Below are 22,391 nucleotides of genomic sequence, written 5' to 3'. Positions count from 1 at the left end.
CCTCTTTGACGTCCTCTGACCACCACCCTCTGGGTTTACCCTCATGTCCCTTTTAAATCTTTCCACTCTCACCTTAAAGTAGGCCTTCCAGTTTTAGACCCTCTTAACTTGGCAACAAGACTGACCATCCACCTTATTTACACCCCCTATGATTTTATATATCTCTAACAGGCCACTCCTCAATCCCCTAAGCTCCAGTGAAAACAGCCCAGCCTACCCAGTCTCTACAGTACCCAGTAACATTGTGAATCTTCTTCTCTGCACCCTTTCCAACTGAAAGACATCCTTCCTTGAGCTAGATGAGCAAAACTGCACACAGGGCTTCAAGTTTGCAACATGTGTAGGTGTAACACAATGTCCCAACTCTTGTAATCAAAGCCCTGACTGATGAAGGGTGGCATGCCAAACAATCTTTACACCTCCAGGCTCAAATTTCATCATACATGATGAATAGGTATTGAGAACCAATCATTTGCAAGAAAATAAGAGGGTGTTTTATAATCTTAGCAGCTAACCTTTGCTCCTATTTTCTTTCTTTATATTCAGTAATCTGCTTCTTAATTCAAAACCCCCAATCTACCATGGTCTTACTGTTGTATTTTACTACATAGACTTCTAAAATCTCAAATAAATGTACTCTATAACCCTATTTCTTCTATTAGTTCAAGATTCCAAATTATCTATTATACCCATCTTCAATTCAAAATACTTGCCATCTGGATATTCATTACTCACTTTTGCAAAAAAAGATTCTAGCACTATTCACACTATTACAAATAATAGTTCAACGGTTTTAGTCTACTTATAGAAAAATAGTTGTCCAACAGCTGGTCACAATGGAACTTTGGCCAGTACATAAGAGGTTCACCCGTATATTTGCCTCTGGAAAACCAACAACCATTTTATCTGTGACTATGCAATTCAAATTCCTTCTATATTCATTTCCTGTCATATGTTCTCGCTAATTCTCCAGGCTCAACTCCTGGTTGACAGTCTTTATTGGATACCCACCGAGTCCAATGAATCTGCATCCTGCAAACTACAGCTTTCTTTTTCACTATCACATTTCATGTAAAGGTATCTGCAAAAGGTTTAATCATGGCTTCTACATTTAAACCTAAATCATTGATATATTCCATAAAAAAAGCATAGAACAAATTTCCATTCAGAAATCCACAGTGTACAATTCTCCAGTCATTTTCTGATGGAGAATCCAAGTCCAACTCTTCTTTGGTAGCTTGCTATGTGGGACCCCGAGACATCTTGCTCATACATTGGATCAATGGAACTAGCCTCTAAATGCAGACAACTACTGTACAAATCTGTGCCAGATGTCCCTGATACACTGAAAATACCATTATTTAATGCCTATTTGTAGCTGCCAGTAAAGCAAGTAGTACAGCAAGTTATATCACTTGATGGTCACCCACACAAATAAGAGTCTGCAGTCAGACATACCAAGGAGTGTGTAAGAAAGAGCTGCAGATGCTGGTTTAAATCAAAGGTAGACACAAAATGCTGGAGTAACTGAGTGGGTGAGGCAGCATCTCTAGAGAAAAGGAATGGGCGAAGTTTCGGGTCGAGACCCTTCTTCAGACTGATGTCAGAGGAGGGGACAGGAGAACTGGGAAGTAAGTAAGTTTATTGGCCAAGTATTCACATACAAGGAATTTGCCTTGGTGCTCCGCCTACAAGTAACAATATGACATACAGTGACAGTTTCGAATGACTCAGAAAACACTAAACATAATAATAATAATAATAATAATAATAAAACATTAATGATAAAACACCATTGATCAAGCATATGAACCAACAAAATACCAGGTCAGAGGGAGGCTACAGATTTTTGGTTGTTGAGTAGAGCCACTCGTGGATAAAAACTGTTTTTATGTCCGGCTGTGGCAGCTTTGACAGTCCGGAGTCGCCTTCCAGAGGGAAGTGATTCAAAGAGTTTGTGGCCAGGGTGAGAGGGGTCAGAAATGATCTTGCCCGCTCGCTTCCTGGCCCTTGCAGTGTACAGTTCATCAATGGAGGGACGGTTGCAGCCAATAACCTGCTCTGCTGATCGGACGGTTCGCTGCAGCCTCCAGGTGTCGTGCTTGGTGGCTGAGCCAAACCAGACCATGATGGAGGTGAGAACAGACTCTACGATGGCTGTGTAGAATTGGACCATCATTGCCTGTGGCAGATTGTGCTTGCTCAGCTGCCTTAGGAAGTACATCCTCTGTTGTGCTTTTTTGACTGTGGAGTCGATGGTAGCTCCCCACTTAAGGTCCTTGGAGATGATGGTTCCCAGGAACTTAAAATACTCCACAGATGTGACTGTGGTGTTGTTGATGGTGAGTGGGGTGAGGGGACGGGGAGCTCTCCTAAAGTCTACAATCAATTCCACTGTCTTAAGAGCATTGAGCTCCAGGTTGTTGCGATGGCACCAGGATTCCTCCCCATCCTGGATCAGTCCAATCAGGGTTGTGTCGTCCGCAAACTTGAGAAGCTTGACAGAGGTGACTGTGGAGGTGCAGTCGATGGTGTAGTGAGAGTAGAGGAGAGAGTATGCAGCCTTGCTCCTATGCTGAGTGTTTGCGGGTCCGAGATGTGCTTTACCAGCCTCACGTGCTGCTTCCTGTCTGTCAGGAAGCTGGTGATCCAACGACAGAGGGGTTCAACTCGGAAAGTTTGGAGTGTAGCTCTGGCACAATGGTGTTGAAGGCAGAGCTAAAATCAACAAACAGGATCCTCGCATAGGTTCCCTGTCGGTCTAGGTGCTGTAGGATGAAGTGCTAGCCCAGGTTGACTGCATCATACACAGATCTACTGGCCCGATATGCAAACTGCATAGGGGAAGAGTCGGGGTTGCTGCAAAGTGAGCGGAGGGCTGTACGTTCAGGGGTGGGGGGGGGGGTTAGAGTGAGTAAGGGGAGAGGAACATTTGAGGCGGTTGATGTCCCGCTTCCCCTTCCCAGTTTTCCCACTAGTCTTACTGTCTCCGCCTACATTTTATCTTTGTCCCGCCCCTTCCCTGACATCAGTCTGAAGAAAGGTCTCGACCCGAAACGTCCGCCATTCCTTTTCTCCAGAGATGCTGCTTCACCTGCTAAGTTATTCCAACATTTTGTGTCTATCTTCGACATACCAAGGAGGACAGATTTGAAACAAAGTGAACCAGGTTATTGTTTTGAACAATAATACAATAGTTTTTCAGTCTTAATGTTACTATCATTAATTTTTAATTTTCAGAATTCAATAACTGAATTTTAACTATCAGTGGTAGGCTCTTTCATTAATAGAGTGTCATTTTATAAGGGCTTCTGTTCCATGTAAATAACCACTACATTATCATTACTATTAATTTACAATAGCCCCCAAATGTTCCCAATAATTTGCCACAACTATTAATATGGCTTAACATTTGTGAAGTACACACGCAACCTCTGGGCAATGGATGAAAAAGCATTTGAAAATTAAAGACCTGGCACAATATTACCCCTTTGTGTAAACTGCTCGTTATGTGCGCTCTCCATCCCCCACCAAGGTTATTTTCTGTTCCTATATCATGATTGATGATTCTTTGTGATGAGTGAGAATGGATTCCAACAGCAAACGTCAACGTGCCTTTCTTTTCCAACTTGTTGGGACGTTTACTGATATCGTAAGTTCATTGCATATTCCTATATATTTTTAATATACATTATAATATTGTGTTTGTGCATATTCCTTACAATTCTCATTCGCTATTTTGTGATTTATATTATACTCCTTGCTGGACATTGAACCCTTTGCCTTTTCTTTTTAAAATCAGTGGATTTTGTCCCTAAATTGCTGCCAGTTTCACCAGGTTGGCTCCTCCAACCCACTACTGCCTTAACCGCTTATATTAACTTATTTTCAGATTGATAGGTGGGATTCCTTTGCATGCTTCTTCCTTTTGTTCTCTTCCTTTGCTTGCATCAATACATTTTTCTTCCAAGTGAAAAATAATTCAATTTTAAAATCTGAACTTAAATGGAGCAGAGTGTAGTAAGCATGCTGACATTGCACTTCAATTGTTATTTGTAACCCCGTTTGAGGTTTATAAGATTCCATTCTTAACCTGTTTTTGTAATGTATTTTATCATCTCAGGTATCTCGAAAAGGCTTTGCAGAACGAGTTCAATTTAGGCGTTGCAAGTTGTTCTGCTGTGGAAACCCTTAACTTACAGGGATAAACTCAGCTGTGTTGCACATAGCAACATTTGAAAGAATAACAAACTCCATTCTAGGTGTGTGCTCATTGTTAACCTCCAGAAAATGTCTCAACAGGAATGATCGTAGTTATTGTTGGTTATTAAAATGTACTTTAAAGTTCACTTTGAGATTAAGTCAGTAAGATTTCTCAGGTTCAGACTAATAAACACATTTTCAACAAAAATATTATAAACCAGTCAGACCAATTCTTTATTGTAAAATTATCAATCCTTGGTGGGGCAGAGGTATTTCTTGCTGGCACAATATCTTTCAGATAAATTATTGCCACAAGCCCCTTCCAGGCCATTCACCATCTGACAGTGGACAATTGAGGATGATGAAATAGTTTTAACCAATTTCCAAATTCTCATAATAGGATTTGAAATAATAATTTCTAGATTATTACCTTGGGTTGGCTGGCCTAGCAACATAAATCATAAAGTTAAGGTGGAACAGAAAATTGTACAAGGGCAAGGATTTCCACACCTAATCATTCAATATTAAACTCTTACATTTGTATAGCACTTTTAATTATACAAGAATTTGGCTGATAAATCCCTTTTGTTGTATAAGCAATAGCTCTTGTACATATGATTCGCCTTGCAGTGAGCAGGGCACGCAAGATGGGAAGGTCACTGGTTTTATTTATGATACTGCAGCAGAAGGGTCAGTCACGCAGCCTTTCCCCATACAAACAGGATTGAAGCCACCACTAGGTCAGCTCATTGAACTCAGGAACTCTTGGAAAAGTGGGGAAAATCACTGCAGGTGCATTAATGGTGTCTTTCCACGGATGCCACAAACCAATACGTAATATTTGCTTCATGAAAGAGTTTGGTAAATGCATAAAAGCAGTGAATTTCTGCAAGCAGCAGGTCACATAATCTGGCACAATCATTGTGATTCATGCTTTACTCCAATTCCTTAACTTTTATTTTAAATTATTTTACATCCAATGTGTTTACTGGTTACCAGTTTATCCCTACTGCCAATTTTGTAACCTACCTCTCCTTCCTAAATGCATTGTATCCTGCAATATTTAACAATAATTTTTTTTCATATTTCAGCCTAAGCAGATGCCCTTCCGAATTATGACAATTTTATCCATATCGCTTTCAAACAATATCGTTGTTAATGATAATTTTGCTATGCTATCCAACCTGACCATTTAGGTTGTCCTTATTCCTTCTTTATAGTTCATCATTTGATATTTTCCTCAATCCTTTAGTAATACCACTTTCCTGCTATTTCTATTAGGTTTATTTGTTTTTTGTACGAGGCATAGAGAATAGTAATTAATAACCAGTCCATATGCAAATAAAATAGGACCAGGTAAACATCAATGAGATATTTAAGCACTGACAACAAAAGTGTCATCAACCTGAAATATTAACTCTATCATGGTTGGTACAGACACAATGAGCCAAAGAACCTGTTCTCATACTGTACTATATTATGTGATCTTATCAAAATATGCATGATTCCAAGAGGACTGGGCAAGGTAGATGCTGTGAGGATGCTTTCCCTCGCTGGGAAATTGGAATTAGGAGCATTGTTTTTGGTTAAAGTAATGCTTCCCTAAGACCAAAATGAAGAATGATTTCCACTGGAGCGGTGAACCTCTTTCCCCAAAACGTATTTGTAACCCTGAATTAAAATTTGTCATTGTCTTTTGGATATTGCAGGGAATAAGCAGAAAAGTAGAGTTGAGGCTATATAAAACATAATACTAGGACATGCTTGAGAACCTGAGCATCTTACGCAAACTCATATTTTTTATTTTATATTCTGAAAAGTTTAATTACTTAAGGTCCATGTTCCTTAATTAGGTTAATTTAAGATTTGGATGCTGTAGATTTGGGAGGAGCAACAGCAGCAACAGATTAGCTAGAGATACCACTGATTGGCTCTAGCCCAAGTGTGAGGAGAGGGGTGAAAACAGTTGAAAACTGAGGAATTGGCTGTGTAAATTGGTAAATAGGCAATTTATCAGTCAATTTAAGCAGGACAGCTCTTAGCGAGCAGCAGTGAGTGAGTGGCCTAGTGAGGGAAGTGCCCTGTGAGAAAAGTGTGAGTCTTTGGCTCGAGAGTCTTCGGAGAGGAGACCACGCAATACGCTTGAGAGGCTAAGGATTCTGGGAGAGGCAAAGAGGTTTGCCACGCACTGCAAGGGAGCAGTGGACCAGACAGGAAGAGCGGACGGAATTACCACTAGACAGCCAAACCAGTAGGTAATTTACGGCTGGGGTGAGTACTTTCCCATTTATAGGAGGTAGGATTATATAAATAGGGGGTGTATCAATACAGTAGGGGATTCTTAAATAGGACCAGTTAATTACTTATATAAGATGGGCGGTCAGGAGATGTGCCAATACTGCGAGATGTGGGAATTTGTCGACACCATTGATGTAGAAGATCCCTGCAGCTGCAGTAAGTGTTTGAGGCTAGAGGAACTCCAGCTCCGCATTGATGAGCTGGAGACCCAACTTCATACGCTGCGGTACATCAGGGAGGGGGAGTATTACCTGGATGTTTTGTGCCAGGGGATGGTCACACCGACCAGTTTAACTAATTCAGTAGGCAGTGAGCAAGGAAAGGAAGGTGTGGCCATAAGCGAGGCAGGTAGGGGGAACCAGGAGGAGATGCGGCAGGAGCCACAGCCCTTGTCCCTGACGAGCATGACCGAGGCTCTTACTCAATGTAAGGACGGGATCAGGGGCTGTGGGAGGGATGAGCAACCTGGCTGCAGCACCGTGGATCAGGAGGCCATTCAAGAGGGGGGAGTTAGAAGAAATGCCGTAGTGATAGGGGATAGTATTATTCGGGGGGTAGATAGGGTTCTCTGCGGCCAGCAGAACATGTCCCGAAGGCTGTGTTGCCTACCCGGTGCTAGGGTTAAGGATATCTCTGCGATACTGGAGAGAAATTTGCAGTGGGAGGGGGAGGATCCAGTGGTCGTGGTCCATGTGGGGACCAATGACATAGGAAGGACGAGGAAGGAGGATCTGCTGAAGGAGTTTGAGCAGTTAGGGAATAAATTAAAAAGCAGAACCTCGAGGGTACTGATCTCCGGATTGCTACCTGAGCCACGGGCCAAATCGGCGAGGATACGTAAAATTAAGAAGCTAAATGCGTGGCTCAAAGACTGGTGTGGGAATAATGGGTTTGGTTTCTTGGGCCACTGGCACCAGTACTGGGACAGGGGGGATCTGTTCTGTAAGGACGGACTTCACCTGAACGGTACTGGGACTGGGGTCCTGGCAAATCATATAACTAGGGCAGTAGAGAGGTCTTTAAACTAAGTAGCGGGGGGGAGGTATCAAGGGGGGTAATAACGGCAGGGGTAGAGGAAATAGAGCAGGGTATCAGTGGGGAAGCAGAAAGTCAAAATGTGACGGGAGACAGAATGTGTGAAGATAAAGCTTTAGATGTAAAAGGGGCAAAAACGGAAAGGAAGGGTAGTAAAAATCATCTGAAAGTGCTTTATCTAAATGCACGGAGTATTCGTAATAAGATAAATGAATTAACGGTGCTATTAAGTATATATAGTTATGATATCGTGGCCATTACGGAGACATGGCTGCAAGGGGATCAGGACTGGGAGTTAAATATAGAGGGGTACTCGACAATTAGGAAAGATAGACAGGAAAGAAAGGGAGGAGGGGTGGCCCTTTTAATAAGGGAGGGAATAACGGCAATAGAGAGGAAGGATATTGCGTTGAAGGATCAGGATAGTGAAACAGCTTGGGTACAGATAGAGAATAATAAGGGGAAAAAAACACTAGTGGGTGTAATTTATAGACCTCCAAATAGCTGTGACGCTGTTAGTCAGAACATAAATCTGCAAATAGTTGACGCATGTAAAAAGGGAACTGCTGTAATCATGGGGGACTTCAATTTTCATATTAATTGGGCAAACCAAACTGGGCAGGGTAGACTAGAGGAAGAGTTTATAGAATGTATTAGAGACGGGTTCCTAGAACAGTATGTCACAGAACCGACAAGGGGGGAGGCAATCTTGGATCTGGTCCTGTGTAATGAAGCAGGATTAATTAAAAATGTCATAGTTAGGGACTCGTTGGGAACAAGTGACCACAATATGGTCGAATTCCATATTCAAATAGAAGGGGAGCAGGTTGAAACTCAGGCTAGGGTGCTTAGTCTAAATAAGGGGGATTATGAAGGTATGAGGACTGAGCTGATCAAAGTTGACTGGGATAGCAGACTCAAGAATAAGACGGTACATGAGCAGTGGTGTACGTTTAAGGGTATACTGTATAACCTTCAAGAAAAATTTATTCCTATGAAGAAAAAAAGGGGTAAGGGTAAGAACAGTCAGCCATGGCTCAGTAAAACTATAAAGGATAGTATTCGGCTGAAGGCAAGGGCATATAAGGTAGCCAGAGATAGTGGGAGGGTAGAGGATTGGGAAGCATTTAAAGGTCAGCAAAAAATAACTAAGAGATTAATTAAGACGGGGAAAATAGACTATGAAAGGAATTTAGCGAACAACATAAAAACTAATAGTAAGAGTTTTTATAGCTATATAAAAAGAAAAAGGGTGGCTAAGGTGAACGTTGGTCCATTGGAGGGTGAGACTGGAGAGTTGTTGGTGGGGAACATGGAAATGGCAAAGGCATTAAACGAGTATTTTGTATCAGTCTTCACCATAGAAGACACAAAAAATATTCCAACGCTGGATAAACAGGGGGCGGTAGGAATGGAGGAGCTAAATACTATTAAGATCACCAAGGAGGTGGTATTAGGGAAATTAATGAGACTGAAGGAGGATAAATCCCCTGGGCCTGATGGATTACATCCAAGGGTCTTGAGGGAGATAGCGGTGGGGATTGTGGATGCATTGGTGATAATTTTCCAAAACTCCCTGGAGGCAGGAACGGTCCCAGTGGATTGGAAAATGGCCAATGTAACACCTATATTTAAAAAAGGAAGTAAACAGAAGGCGGGTAACTATAGACCGGTTAGTCTAACATCGGTGGTGGGTAAAATGTTAGAGACAATTATTAAAGAAACACTAACGGGGCACTTGGATAAACATGACTTCATCGGACAGAACCAACATGGTTTTGTGAAGGGGAAGTCCTGTTTAACGAATCTGCTCGAATTCTTTGAGGAAGTAACAACCCGGGTGGATAAAGGGGAACCGGTGGATGTGGTATACTTGGACTTCCAAAAGGCTTTTGACAAGGTGCCACATAAGAGACTATTGCTAAAAATAAAAAATTATGGGATTGGGGGTAATATATTAGCATAGGTAGAGGATTGGCTAACAAATAGGAAGCAGAGAGTGGGGATACATAGATCATAATCGAGACAGCAACTGGTAATTTGCGGGGTATCCGCAAGGGTCGGTGCTGGGACCCCAGTTGTTCACAATTTATATAAATGATTTGGAGGAGGGAACCAAGTGTAATATATCAAAATTTGCGGACGTTACAAAAATGGGAGGAAAAGTAGGGGATGAGGAGGATAGGAAGAGTCTGCAAAAGGATATAGATAAGCTAGGTGAGTGGGCAACAACTTGGCAGATGAAATTTAATACTAATAAATGTGAAGTCATTCACTTTGGGGAAAAAAAATGATAGGGCAAGTTATTTTCTAAATGAGGAGGAGCTGCGTTGTAATGCAACGCAAAGGGATCTAGGGGTATTAGTACATGAATCACTGAAAGTTAGTATGCAGGTGCAGCAAGCAATCAGGAAGGCCAATGGAGTTCTGGCCTTTATTGCTAGGGGGATTGAGTATAAAAACACGGAGGTCTTGCTGCAGCTGTACACAGTATTAGTGAGACCACATTTGGAATACTGTGTACAGTTCTGGGGTCCATATTTAAGAAAGGATGTACTAGCCCTGGAGGCAGTGCAGCGAAGGTTTACAAGATTAATTCCTGCAATGAGGGGATTGACATATGAGGAAAGGTTAAGTAGGCTGGAACTCTACTCTTTGGAGTTTAGAAGAATGAGAGGCGATCTCATTGAAACATATAAGATCGTGAGGGGCCTTGATCGGGTGGATGCACCGAGGATGTTCCCAATGATCGGGGAAACTAGAACTAGGGGACATAGTTGCAGAATAAGGGGGGGGCTCTTTTAAAACTGAGATGAGGAAGAACTTCTTCACCCAGAGGGTGGTTAATTTATGGAATTCACTGCCCCAGGGAGCAGTGGAAGCAGAAACTTTAAATATATTTAAGACTAAAATAGATGGTTTTTTAGCTGCCAAGGGGATAAGGGGCTACGGGGAGAGGGCAGGGATATGGACCTAGGTATGGTTAGTATAGTAAGACCTGAGTGATCTCCTGGACAAGTGTCGATCGCCTAGATTGGGGTCGGAGAGGAATTTCCCGGATTTTTTCCCCGAATTGGACCTGGGTTTTTATCCGGTTTTTTGCCTCCCCCAGGAGATCACGAGGTTCTTGGGGTGGAGAGGGGTGATAGCGGTATAAAGGGGAGGGTAGTGTCTTGTGTTCTGTGTCTTGTGTCTACTGTTTGTGGGTAAGTGTGTCTGTTTAGTGTTCAGCCATGAGCGAATGGCGGTGCGGGCTCGATGGACCTGGTGGTCTGCTCTCGCACCTACTTTCTATGTTTCTATGTTTCTAACTTGATGTTAAATTAAAGTAGCTGATTAAAATGATATATTATTAATGATTAGCATTTAATTAAATTGTTCCCCTCTATTTTGTACTGATTTAGCATTTCAATTAATTGCAGTTCACATAAGCAATCAACACGGCTCAAATTAATTCTTCGAAAATGATCTCAACTCCATGAAAAGACACACATCTTGGCCCTTCAAAGAATTGGACAAATTTAGACCAAATCTCCAAACCAGAAAAAACATTCAGCCAGCAACATGCAACTTGTTTCAGTTTACATAGAACCGTAAAATAATGGAATCTAGCTCACAACATCCTTGCACTTTGATCGGACTTTGTGATGCATGACCCCACCTTCTCCCACCCTACCTCTTGCAAGCGCATCAATCTTTCCTCTCAATTTCTCCATCTATGCCACATCTGCTCCCACGACGAGCAGTGTTCAGGCTGCATGCTGCTGTGTCAGGTGACTGATGCAAATCCCACGATCGATTGCTGAAGAGACTGCCTCCGAGGGCTGATAATGGGTAGACAGAACAGGTGGTGCAGCCAATCAGCATTGGAATGAGAGTTCAGGGAATCACCCTTGTCAGTATAGCGAGTGCTTCTTTGCTGCATTGCAGAACGTGTGGATTGATCATGTGGAACCTACAATATTTCAGATCTTCTTGTTGGATGTGATGCAAGCTGCTATTGTCCCATCTGTCGGCATGCAACCTGCAGATCTCCACCTCTCCAGCTCAGAGATTTATCTGCAGCAAGAAGCTCAATGGTGGTCATTGATTTTTGTTTTGCCATAGATAAATCTCTGGGCTGGAACAATTTTTTATCATGGTGAAATCTCCAGAATGAAATTAACTGTGTCCCAAATAACGATAGGGAAACAACGCAGATTCCAACACATCCAATAGAAGGCAATGAGAGGCCAAAGGATCCTGGCATATTGTCACCATACAGAGCAGCTGCTGCCAGTCCCCAGGAATGACTAACACTCATCATGCACTCAATCTCTCCACGTCAAGCCGTATAGGTATTTATTGTAGGTTTCATTCTAAACTCTTGGAGCAGTAGCCGCTGGGCAGTGATTCCCAACACAGCACCACTTTAGCAATACACATCTCTATATTTCATGATACAATTTGTACTCAGGATACATTCCCAAGGACGAGCGTCAATTACGTACTGAGCAATGTAACAGTGCATTGAACATTGTTTGAAATATATTTTAGGCTGCTAACAGTAGAAAGGAAATTGCAACAGCTCAGACTACATTTTTTTAATCCTCCCAGGCCATAGAAAGAGTGCTAGGGAATTGCAGGACTGCCAATGTCGTACCATTATTTCAAGGCAAGATAAACCCAGTAATAGACACAAAAGCGGGAGTAGCTCAGCAGGGACAGACAGCATCTTTGGAGAGAAGGAATGGGTGACATTTCAGGTCGAAACCCTTCTTCAGACCAGTCAGGGGAAAGGATCCCCGAGCTAGTCTGAAGAAAGGTCTCGACCCGAAACGTCTCTCTCCAGAGATGCTGCCTGTCTCGCTGAGTTACTCCAGCATTTTGTGTCGTCCTGTCATATTACCGAGTTTGCTAATGACAATAAACCAAGGGTACAGAGGATGGAGTAACTTCAGAGGTATAGACAAACTAAAGGGCAAGAACATGAAAGATGGAATAAAGCGCAAGGTCACACACTTCAGTGCACAAACAGAAAAATTATTTTCTTTTAAGGAGAGATTGGCCTTGTTCATGTTAAAAGGGATCTAGATGTGCATGTAGAGGTCAAATTCAAAGTCAACATAAAGATGCAAAAGCAATTAGAAAGGCAAGTGCTTATTAACCTTTAATACAAGAGGGTTTATATACAGCAGGAAGTACCATAGACAGGATGCACTGCAGCAACTCGCCAAGTCTCCTTAAACAGCACCTTCCAAACCCAAGACCTCTACCAGCTCGAAGGACAAGGGCAGCAAAACCATAGGAACACCACCACCTGGAAGTTGCTCTGAGCCGCACACCACCCAGACTTGGAAATATACTGCCATTCTTTCACCATCCCTGGGTAAAATATCCTGCAACTCTCTCAACCGCACTATGCTGAAACACACCTCAAGGACTGCAGAAGTTCAAGAAAGGAGCTCGCCATCATCTTTTTTAACAACAATTAGGGACGGGCAATTAAATTCAGACTCAGCTGTGAAACTGACATTCCTTGAATTAATTATATAATAACTTCATTGTAAAGGGCCTTGGTAAAAATCACACCAGAGTGGGTAAACAATCTTGTCTCCTTACCCAAGAAATATACTCGCAAAAGGAGTGCAGTGAAGATTCACAAGTCTGCTTCCAGGGACAGCAGGTTTGCCATATGAAGAATACAGGCCTAGTTTACCCAAGAGTTCAAGAAAATTAGGAACATACATAATTCCTCCAGAGCTTAACAGGCTAGATCCATTGTGGATGTTTCCGCTGGATGTGGACCATAAAACCAGAGGCGACCGTCTCAGAATAAGGGACAGGGTGCTCAAAACCAAGATGAATAATCAACCCAGAAGGCAGCGAGACTTTGGAATTTTCCAACCTGGAAGTTTTCCTTTGCTTCATTCCCAGGATAGATTAAAAAAAAAATTGCTGGACAACAAGGGAATCAATTGATATGGAAATTGTGCTAGAAATTGCACTAACTTAAATGATCAGCCATGAACTCAAATGGCAGAGCAGGTATGCAGTGCCTACTCCAATTTGCAATGTTAATCTTCTTTTGAAAAGATACAGATTAATCAAGGGCAGCCAGCATAGATTTGTTATTGGAAGGTCACTTTTGACAAGCTCAACCTGCGTTCTTGTGCAGGTTACAAGGATTGATGAGGACAGTGCATTGGTGCAATCTACATGGATTTCAGCAACATTAAAAAAAAACTGTTGGAGTAAAACAGCAGGAGAAAAATGTATAATTGATGTGTTAGGTCAAGCCTCTTCATCTACACTGAAAGATTTGAGGAAAAGTAATGAGGTGAGAGGGAGCAGCGGGTCAACAGATAGCAAGTAATAGATACGTGAGACTTTGATCAACAGATACTAATCAGGTGGAAGAGGGAAGGGTGGACAAAGCTGAGAGGTGATAAGTGGAGAACAAAAGGCCAGATTCTGGAATCTGATGGATAAGGAAGGCGTAGAGTGGAACCAAATAGGAAGGGTTATGGCAGATGAGAGGAGCAGGAGGGGAGGAGTGAGTCAGTTTTGAGCATTTGGAGCTGGTGGAAATGAAACAGGGTGAGAGAGCCTGGGGGCATTGCGGGAAGAAGTGGGTGTATGAAAGGAACTGTTCGATGGGAGGGCGGCATGGTGGTGCAGTGGTAAAGTTGCTGCCTTACAGCGCTTCCAGCACCGCAGACCTAGGTTCGATCCCGACTACGGGTGCTGTCTGTACGGAGTTCGTACGCTCTCGCTGTGACCACGTGGATTTTCTCCGATATCTTCAATATCCTCCCACATTCCAAAAACGTTAATTGGCTTGGTAAATGTAAAAAATGTGCCTAGTGTGTGTAGGATAATGTTAATATGCGGGGATCATCACTGGTTGGCGCGGATTCGATGGGCCGACGCGCTGTATCTCTAAACTAAACTGAAATGGGCAGAAGGGATGTGGGTTAGCTGAAATTGTAGAAGTCAAATGTTCACGCCATTGGATTGTAGATTACAATCACCCATCACCCACATCTTGCTCCCACTGGAACCCCCTTTCCCCTACCCTACTCCTCACACCTCGCATCATTCTAATTCCACCAGTGGTCTCCCCAACAGTTACAACTCAATGCTCTGACTGATGATGGCAAGTGCACCAAATGCCACCTTCCCCACCCTATCTACCACTTTCAGGCTATTTGCACCTCTCGGTCTGTCTGTTTTACAACATTCTCTAGACCATTGCCATTTACTGTGTCGGTCCTCCCTTGGGTTAACTTACCAAAGTGCAACATTTGATATTTGTCCAAGTTAAATTGCATTTGCCAAGCCTTGGCCCACTTTCCCAGTTGATTTAGATTGTATTGTAATCTGAGATAACCTCCTTCAATATCAAACATGCCATCAATTTTGGTGTCATCCACAAAAAAAAAATAACCATGCCAACTATATTTACATCCAGATTGTTACAGATATGGCAAACAAATAATCCTTGTGGCACATCACTGGTCACCGGCCTTCAATCTGAAAAACAGCCCTCCACTACCACCAAGCTAATTTGGTATCTGATCGGCTACCCCAAGGGTTCCCAACCTGGGGTAAATTCATCCCCCGGAGGTAAATTTGTTGATTATGGAACTTAAAATAATAATGTTAATAACAGCATTTTAAAATTTCCCCATTGACGGTTGCTTTATTATGATAGAAATGCAAACTCAAATTACTGAACAACAGGGTGGGGGTAAATTTACTTTCGAAAAGCTGCCAGGGGTAAACGGGACGTAAAAGGTTGGGAATCCCTGGGCTACCCCATGTGATTTAACTTTCCAGACTAGCCCACCATAATGGTTTGACAAAGGTCTTGCTAAACTCCACATAGATTGTCCTTGTCAATCTTTTTGGTCACCTTTTCTAGAAACTCAAACAAATTTGTTGCATATAATTTCTCATCTCAAAGCCATGCTGATTGTGCCTCATGAGTTCTTGCCTTTGCAAACACAGCAGGATCCTGTTTTTCCAAACACCCTCCAGTAACCTTTCCATCATTGATGTTTGGCTCACTGGTCCTTAGTTCCTTAGCTTTGCAGCCCTTCTTAAATGAATAAAATGAATGCAAGAACAGAGAAGATATGCCAGAACAGAATACAAACCAATTTTAGACACAGGTTGAATACTACACACAACTCAGATTGTCATATTACAGGAAGGTTGTTTTAGTGCTGGGCTAAACAGCTGTCATGTAAATGTTGCATAATTCTCTAGCAATAGGATTATTATCAGAAGACGTGTCAAAGAAAGCAGCCAGGATACACGGACGAGGTTGGCATTTCGCGAATTACACCTTATGTTTAACATGCCTTTCCCTGCTGGAATACTTTTTTTTTGAAGCATTAACATGTGGGTGTGGCTACTACACAAAATAGATGAGGGAAATAGCACAGAAATCTTTCAACTGTATAGGTGAAGATGGGATTAGGTAAGAAGACAAACAAAAAACGAAACAGCTGAAAGATGAACTTCCTGACCCAAAACGACACCTATCCATGTTTTCCAGAGATGCTGCCTGACCCTCTGAGTTATTCCAGTATTTTGTGTCTTTCCTTACCAAACCAGCTTTTGCAGTTCCTTGTTTCTACAAAAAAGCTAAATAGTCAGAGAAGCCCATTTGTGTATAGGGTGATTTCACGAAAGGTCACTGGATCATAGATCCTCACCCACGTGACCGCAAAATTTAACTGGGGTACAAACGTCACTTCCAGTACATGTTATTAATGCTAGAAACGCGAACTTTCCAACCTGTTAAAAACCACGAAAACGGCCCGTTTTTGAGCTGTAAATAACTGTGCCAGTCGGGGTGACCGTGAGACACAGTTATCTTACTTTAGAGTCCAGAACATAAAGAAAAACAAAGGTAAAGACAAGAGAGCGCTGAAGGGAAAATAACAGTGGAAGTTGTTGGCCGTGCAGATATAAAGATCGAAAATATCGGGATTTTATCGCGTTTGCTCGCTGCATTTCATCAAAACATCAATAATGCCTTAGTTTTGATGAAATGCAGTGAGCAAACGCGATAATTCCCGATATTTTCGATCTTTATCTAGGTTTGAAAGTTCGTGTTTCTAGCATCAATAACGTACTGGTAGTGACGTTTGTACCCCAGTTAAATTTTGCGGTCACATGGGTGAGGATCTATGCTCCAGTGACCTTTCGTGAAATCACCCTATAGCAGATTCTCAGTAACAAAAATAACTTGATGCATTTAATCAGCACATTAGATTTGGGTTTCATTCCTTCACTGAAACGATAAACTGCACTCTTCAATTACATCTTCTGGATACTCTAACTCGGGTAATAAAATTTACCAGGAAACCTTCACAAATAACTAATCGCCAATCAAGAGATACTAATCTCTAAAATTATATGTAGCAGGGTAAACTGATCTTAAATCCTTTGAAAGAGTGGTGTTCCATTCAGGATATACTGGCAAAATATATGATATTGTCATCTAGATACTGACACCTGATAATACTCATGTTTCTTAGCAACTAGAACAGGACAAGCTACTTAAGATGAAGTATAACCAAAGAATTACCATCTGACATTCAATCAGCACAACAGGATTTTAACTATTTAGTCACTTTAATAAAAATACAAGGTTCAGATTTGCCACCTTTAGTGTATTTCCCAGTACTAATATAGTAATACCTTCTGATATAATCATGAAGGGCCTAGTTTCAAAGGAGACTCCTTGATTCAAACTGCCTACTAAACTGGGGAAGTGGGGGAGGACAGGAAGAGTGACGTTTGTGAAAGCTAAGTAGGAAGTTCACAGTAGGCTATTTCAAAACATCTAATAAAACGCATTAAACATTAACTTTCAGTCTATACAGGTGCATTACTATCATCAAACCTCATCTGCCTTTTCTCTTTTTAAAATAACTTCTGCAATCTTCAGTTCTTCAGTACAACTCAATTCCTGTTGTGTGTACCAAAAATTTGAACAGAAGTCAAAATTCATTGTAAGCTGAAAACTGCATCAATTACAACATTAAAAAAGCGGGGCTTTTTAAAAATTTTTACAGTAATTGATTATCAGGATTGCATAACCTGAAACAGGAAGCAATTTTCAAAAGAAAGTTGGATAAATATTTGTAAGCAACGTTGGTGAAAACGACATGGCATGACATGACAAATGACAATAATGATTAAGTTGTCAACTCTTCAAAATATCATACAGGGAAGCAAAGGCCCAAATAATGTCCTGCAGCTAGTGAACTTTGGTTTGTCTCCTCCAAATATTACTCATTACATCTCAAATCTGTACTATTCTATCAATTTTCCCTGTTTCAATGTCATCTTAATCCAACCATCCTGCTGTTGTGATGCTGATCTGTACTTCACAATTCAATGGTTATTCTTGGCAGGTAGACAAAAATGCTGGAGAAACTCAGCGGGTGAGGCAGCATCTATGGAGCGAAGGAATAGGTGACGTTTCGGGTCGAGACCCTTCTTCAGATTGATGTGGGGGTGGGGGAAAAGATGAAAGGAAGAGGCAGAGACAGTGGGCTGTGGGAGCCACTGTCTCCGCCTCTTCCTTTCTTCTTCCGCCCCCACCCCGACACCAGTCTGAAGAAAGGTCTTGACCCGAAACGTCACCTATTCCTTCGCTCCATAGATGCTGCCTCATCCGCTGAGTTTCTCCAGCATTTTTGTCTACCTCGAATTTTTCCAGCATCTGCAGTTCTTTCTTAAACGTTATTCTTGGCAGGCTGGTTTATCTAGGTTTTCTGATTAGTGTATTTGATGTTATTTAACATGCTCATATTGATCCAAGGTTATCAACTTTGAAAGATTAAAGGAAACAAATTTTATTTTTCACGTGATGCGTTTTTAAAAACTATTTCACAATCAGATTGAACACTAGTCACCTCCACCATTCCATGCACAGGCTTTCAAATTTCTGTACTTATCAGAATCAGTTAAAATCTCAGCTGAAAAGGAACACTCACTCATGTTCCATCCTTGCAGACGACATAAATGGAAGCAATAAAGCAGGCAATCAATAAGATCACGTTTGCGATTTTCCTCAGCACCACTTCTTTGCACAATCCTATATCTAAAAAAATCACTGGTTTTAACACATCCAAGCCTCATTCCCATCTTGTCTGGTAAATCCCAGAGATTCACTGTTCCCCGGGAAAATATATTTTTTCTCATTGATCCTAAATGGCTAACCCTCTCTTAAGGCCGAGATCACACCTAGAGAGCATCCATCCAGTCACGTCTAAGAATTTTGTATGTCATAGTGAGATCACCCCGTTCTATGAATAAAATTACATTAAAATGCTGACTGCAGATGGGCCTTTCCAACATACAATAGTCGATGTAAGGGAAGGTACTTTCAAAGATCTCTGCATGGAATAAACTGTCATGTTAATACTTGGTAGCCTGTCAGTTTGGATTTCCCCCAAATCTCTGAAATATAATGCTACAGCTCACACGGAATTAATTTTATGTTGATTTTGAATTGATCAGAAACTGAAATCGCGGAATACAAAAATCAGCTGCTTGTTTATTATTTACAGCTTTTCACTAATAGTCAAATTTTCCTCTTGTGCAACATCATGATCATCCTCAACAATTATTTCCAGTATCGCTGTCATGTGATCCCACGTCTCGAAACTAGATTTGCGACCGGGCAAATAAACCAGGAAACAAATAAACTCGCGTCAAAAACAAGCAAATAAGACTGGACGATGTTGTTTCTAGAAGCTTCATGAGCAGTAAAACTATGTAGTAGCAGCCAGTAACTGTTAAATGTCACTCAATCTAACTTTGAAGCGGCAGCTACGCCCCTGGAATCCACGCCCCTGGTTATTAAATACTTCGCCACGACGGACCCCCATAAGCTGGAGGCCGCCGCCGCCATCGGCCTTCACTCGGTTGAGGAGTTGGACGACAGACGGAGGCGGGCGCTAGCCGCACCTCATGAGTTCCCCAGGCCCTTCGGCCCCTTCACCGCGGCTAGCCCCGGCAGTGACGTCAGCGACGGCGGACTGCTGCGGGCCTAGGCCGTTAGCGCCCATTTAAACGCGGCGCGCTCCGCCCGAGCCGCCCGAGCCGCTCCCTCAGCGCTTGCTAGGATCCCCCCCCCCCACATCCCAACTCCAACCGGCACCGAGCTCTCTCTCTCTCCCCCCCCGGGTTTGTTAGTCGACGCCCGGGCCGTTCGACCTCTCCCCACCCCTGCCTCCCTCCTCCCCCATCCCCTCTCCACCGGCCTCCTTCCCTCGGCACACCTCAATGAAGCGGCGGCGATCCTTCACCAGGCCTTTTCGGGCCCTTCTCCTCCATCGAGCCGACGGTCGGCTACCGAACGTCCTCCCCCCCCCCCAACTCCCCGCCCGGCCCTGCGCCATCTTGACGCCATGAGGCTTTTTTCTCTTCTCGGGCTTCGCTCGCTGAAGGGGGAAGTGGTTGCGCCAGAGGAGAAGAAACGCTGACGGAATTATTAATAACAGGTATTTCCCTTTTAATATTTAAAAAAAAAACAAACAAACACGCTTTCCGGCCCACGTACCTTGGTGATTCGTCTTGGTAGTCCGCTCGCCATTGCCATTCTCGTCGTAACCGTGCACCAACTCTCCGGCCTCTGCTTGTCTTCCCGGGGAAGTGCGAGGGCAGCGGCGGCGGCTTAGTTCTCTGCTCCCTCCCTCCCTTCCCCCACCCACGTCCGCATGCGCCACTGCCGCGCGGGCTCACGGGGAATGTAGTCCCACTCTGACGTCTGGCTGCGGGTGTCTACAACTCCCAGGATGCCGCGCGGCTTCCTTCACTTCTAGTCCATAAATTAAGTTGTAGGAGCAGAACAGAACTAGGCCATTCATCCTGTCAAGTCCACTCCAGCATTCAATCATGTTCAATGTATCTTTATCTCTCAACCCCACTCTCCTGCCTTCTCCTCATAACCCCTAACACCCTTTCTAATTGAGAATTTGTCGATCTCTGCCTTATAAAATATCCATTGACTTGGCCTCCACAGCTGGCTGCCAATGAATTCCACAGATTCACCACACTCTGACTAAAGACGTTCCTCATCATCCCCTTTCCAAAGGTACCCCCTTTCATTCTGTGGCTGTGACCTCCGGTCCACCACTCTCCCTAAGTGGAAATATCCTCCACACTATCGAGGCCTTTCACTATTCGGCAAGGTAAAGCCCGGTTTTGGGGGTGGGGAGTGTGTAGGAAAGAACTGCAAATGCTGGTTTACACTGAAGATAGACACAAAATGCCAGAGTAACTCAGCGGGACAGGCATCATCTCTGGAGAAAATGGAATAAGTGATGTTTCTGGTCGAGATCGTTCTTCCGGGTGAGTCAAGGCAGAGGGAGACTAGCAGTATGAAAATAGATACAAAATATTAGAGAAACTCAGCGGGACATGTAACATCTCCGGAGAGAAGGAATGGGTGATATTTAAGGTCGAGACCCTTCAGACTGAGAGTCAGGGAAAGAGGGAGACTAGAGATATGGAAATGTGAAAATGACAGATCCGAGCAGACGATGATCAATGAAATGTACAATGGTTCATTGTTAGCTATGGGGAAAGTGACAACGAGACATACATTCAGTAAAATTAATCAGGACAGTGAAACTAGTCAGAGAACGAGTGTGGGGGAGGGAAGGAGAGGGGGAAAGCAAGGGTTACTTGTGTGTGCCTTTGTATATGCGGCTGGGAAATGAAAGTGAGTACATTGTGGTAGCTGGGAAGTGAAAGCAAAAGTGCAAAAGTTGCTGACATTTTGTAATTAAATAATAGCGGGGTTGCACGTAAGGTCACTGGGTCATAGGGCTTGACGCACGGAGCCGCTCAATCCATCTGGAGGACATCCGTAACTTCCGGTATATGTTATTAATGCAAGAAACGCGTACTATCCTACCTGTTTAAAAACAGCCAAAATGTTGAATTTTTGCGCTGAAACATAGAAATTGGGTGCAGGAGTAGGCCATTCGGCCCTTCGAGCCTGCACCGCCATTCAATATGATCATGGCTGATCATCCAACTCAGTATCCCGTACCTGCCTTCTCTCCATACCCCCTGATCCCCTTAGCCACAAGGGCCACATCTAACTCCCTCTTAAATATAGCCAATGAACTGGCCTCAACTACCCTCTGTGGCAGAGAGTTCCAGAGATTCACCACTCTCTGTGTGAAAAAAGTTCTTCTCATCTCGGTTTTAAAGGATTTCCCCCTTATCCTTAAGCTGTGACCCCTTGTCCTGGACTTCCCTAACATCGGGAACAATCTTCCTGCATCTAGCCTGTCCAACCCCTTAAGAATTTTGTAAGTTTCTATAAGATCCCCTCTCAATCTCCTAAATTCTAGAACTCTAGAATTTGTATAAACCAAGTCTATCCAGTCTTTATTCATAAGACAGTCCTGACATCCCAGGAATCAGTCTGGTGAACCGTCTCTGCACTCCCTCTATGGCAATAATGTCCTTCCTCAGATTTGGAGACCAAAACTGTACGCAATACTCCAGGTGTGGTCTCACCAAGACCCTGTACAACTGCAGTAGAACCTCCCTGCTCCTATACTCAAATCCTTTTGCAATGAAAGCTAACATACCATTCGCTTTCTTTACTGCCTGCTGCACCTGCATGCCTACCTTCAATGACTGGTGTACCATGACACCCAGGTCTCGCTGCATCTCCCCCTTTCCCAATCGGCCACCATTTAGATAATAGTCTGCTTTAGTCAGAAAGTCAGGGTAAGTGCGAGAGACATGTACCCAACTTTAGAATTCAAAAGTGAAGCGAAATGAAGGTAAAGGGAAGCGAGAGCTGAAGGGACAACAGCAGCTAA

General features: G+C 43.0%; 1 protein-coding gene across 1 annotated transcript in view; it reads right to left on the bottom strand.

The window, feature by feature from the left end:
• The window catches only part of LOC129707654 (ubiquitin-conjugating enzyme E2 N), a 31,961-nt gene extending 11,697 nt beyond the window's left edge, over nucleotides 1–20,264 (bottom strand). Inside the window, exon 1 of the mRNA XM_055652802.1 lies at nucleotides 20,108–20,264. Within this exon, the coding sequence (XP_055508777.1) occupies nucleotides 20,108–20,146 (39 nt within the window). The 5' untranslated portion in view covers nucleotides 20,147–20,264. The remainder of the gene's footprint in view (nucleotides 1–20,107) is intronic.
• Nucleotides 20,265–22,391: the final 2,127 nt, after the last annotated feature.

This window comes from Leucoraja erinacea, chromosome 22, assembly GCF_028641065.1.
Source record: "Leucoraja erinacea ecotype New England chromosome 22, Leri_hhj_1, whole genome shotgun sequence".
Taxonomy (NCBI): domain Eukaryota; kingdom Metazoa; phylum Chordata; class Chondrichthyes; order Rajiformes; family Rajidae; genus Leucoraja; species Leucoraja erinaceus.
The sequence above is the reverse complement of the archived record's forward strand: the minus strand, read 5'-3'. Positions and strand labels throughout refer to the sequence as shown.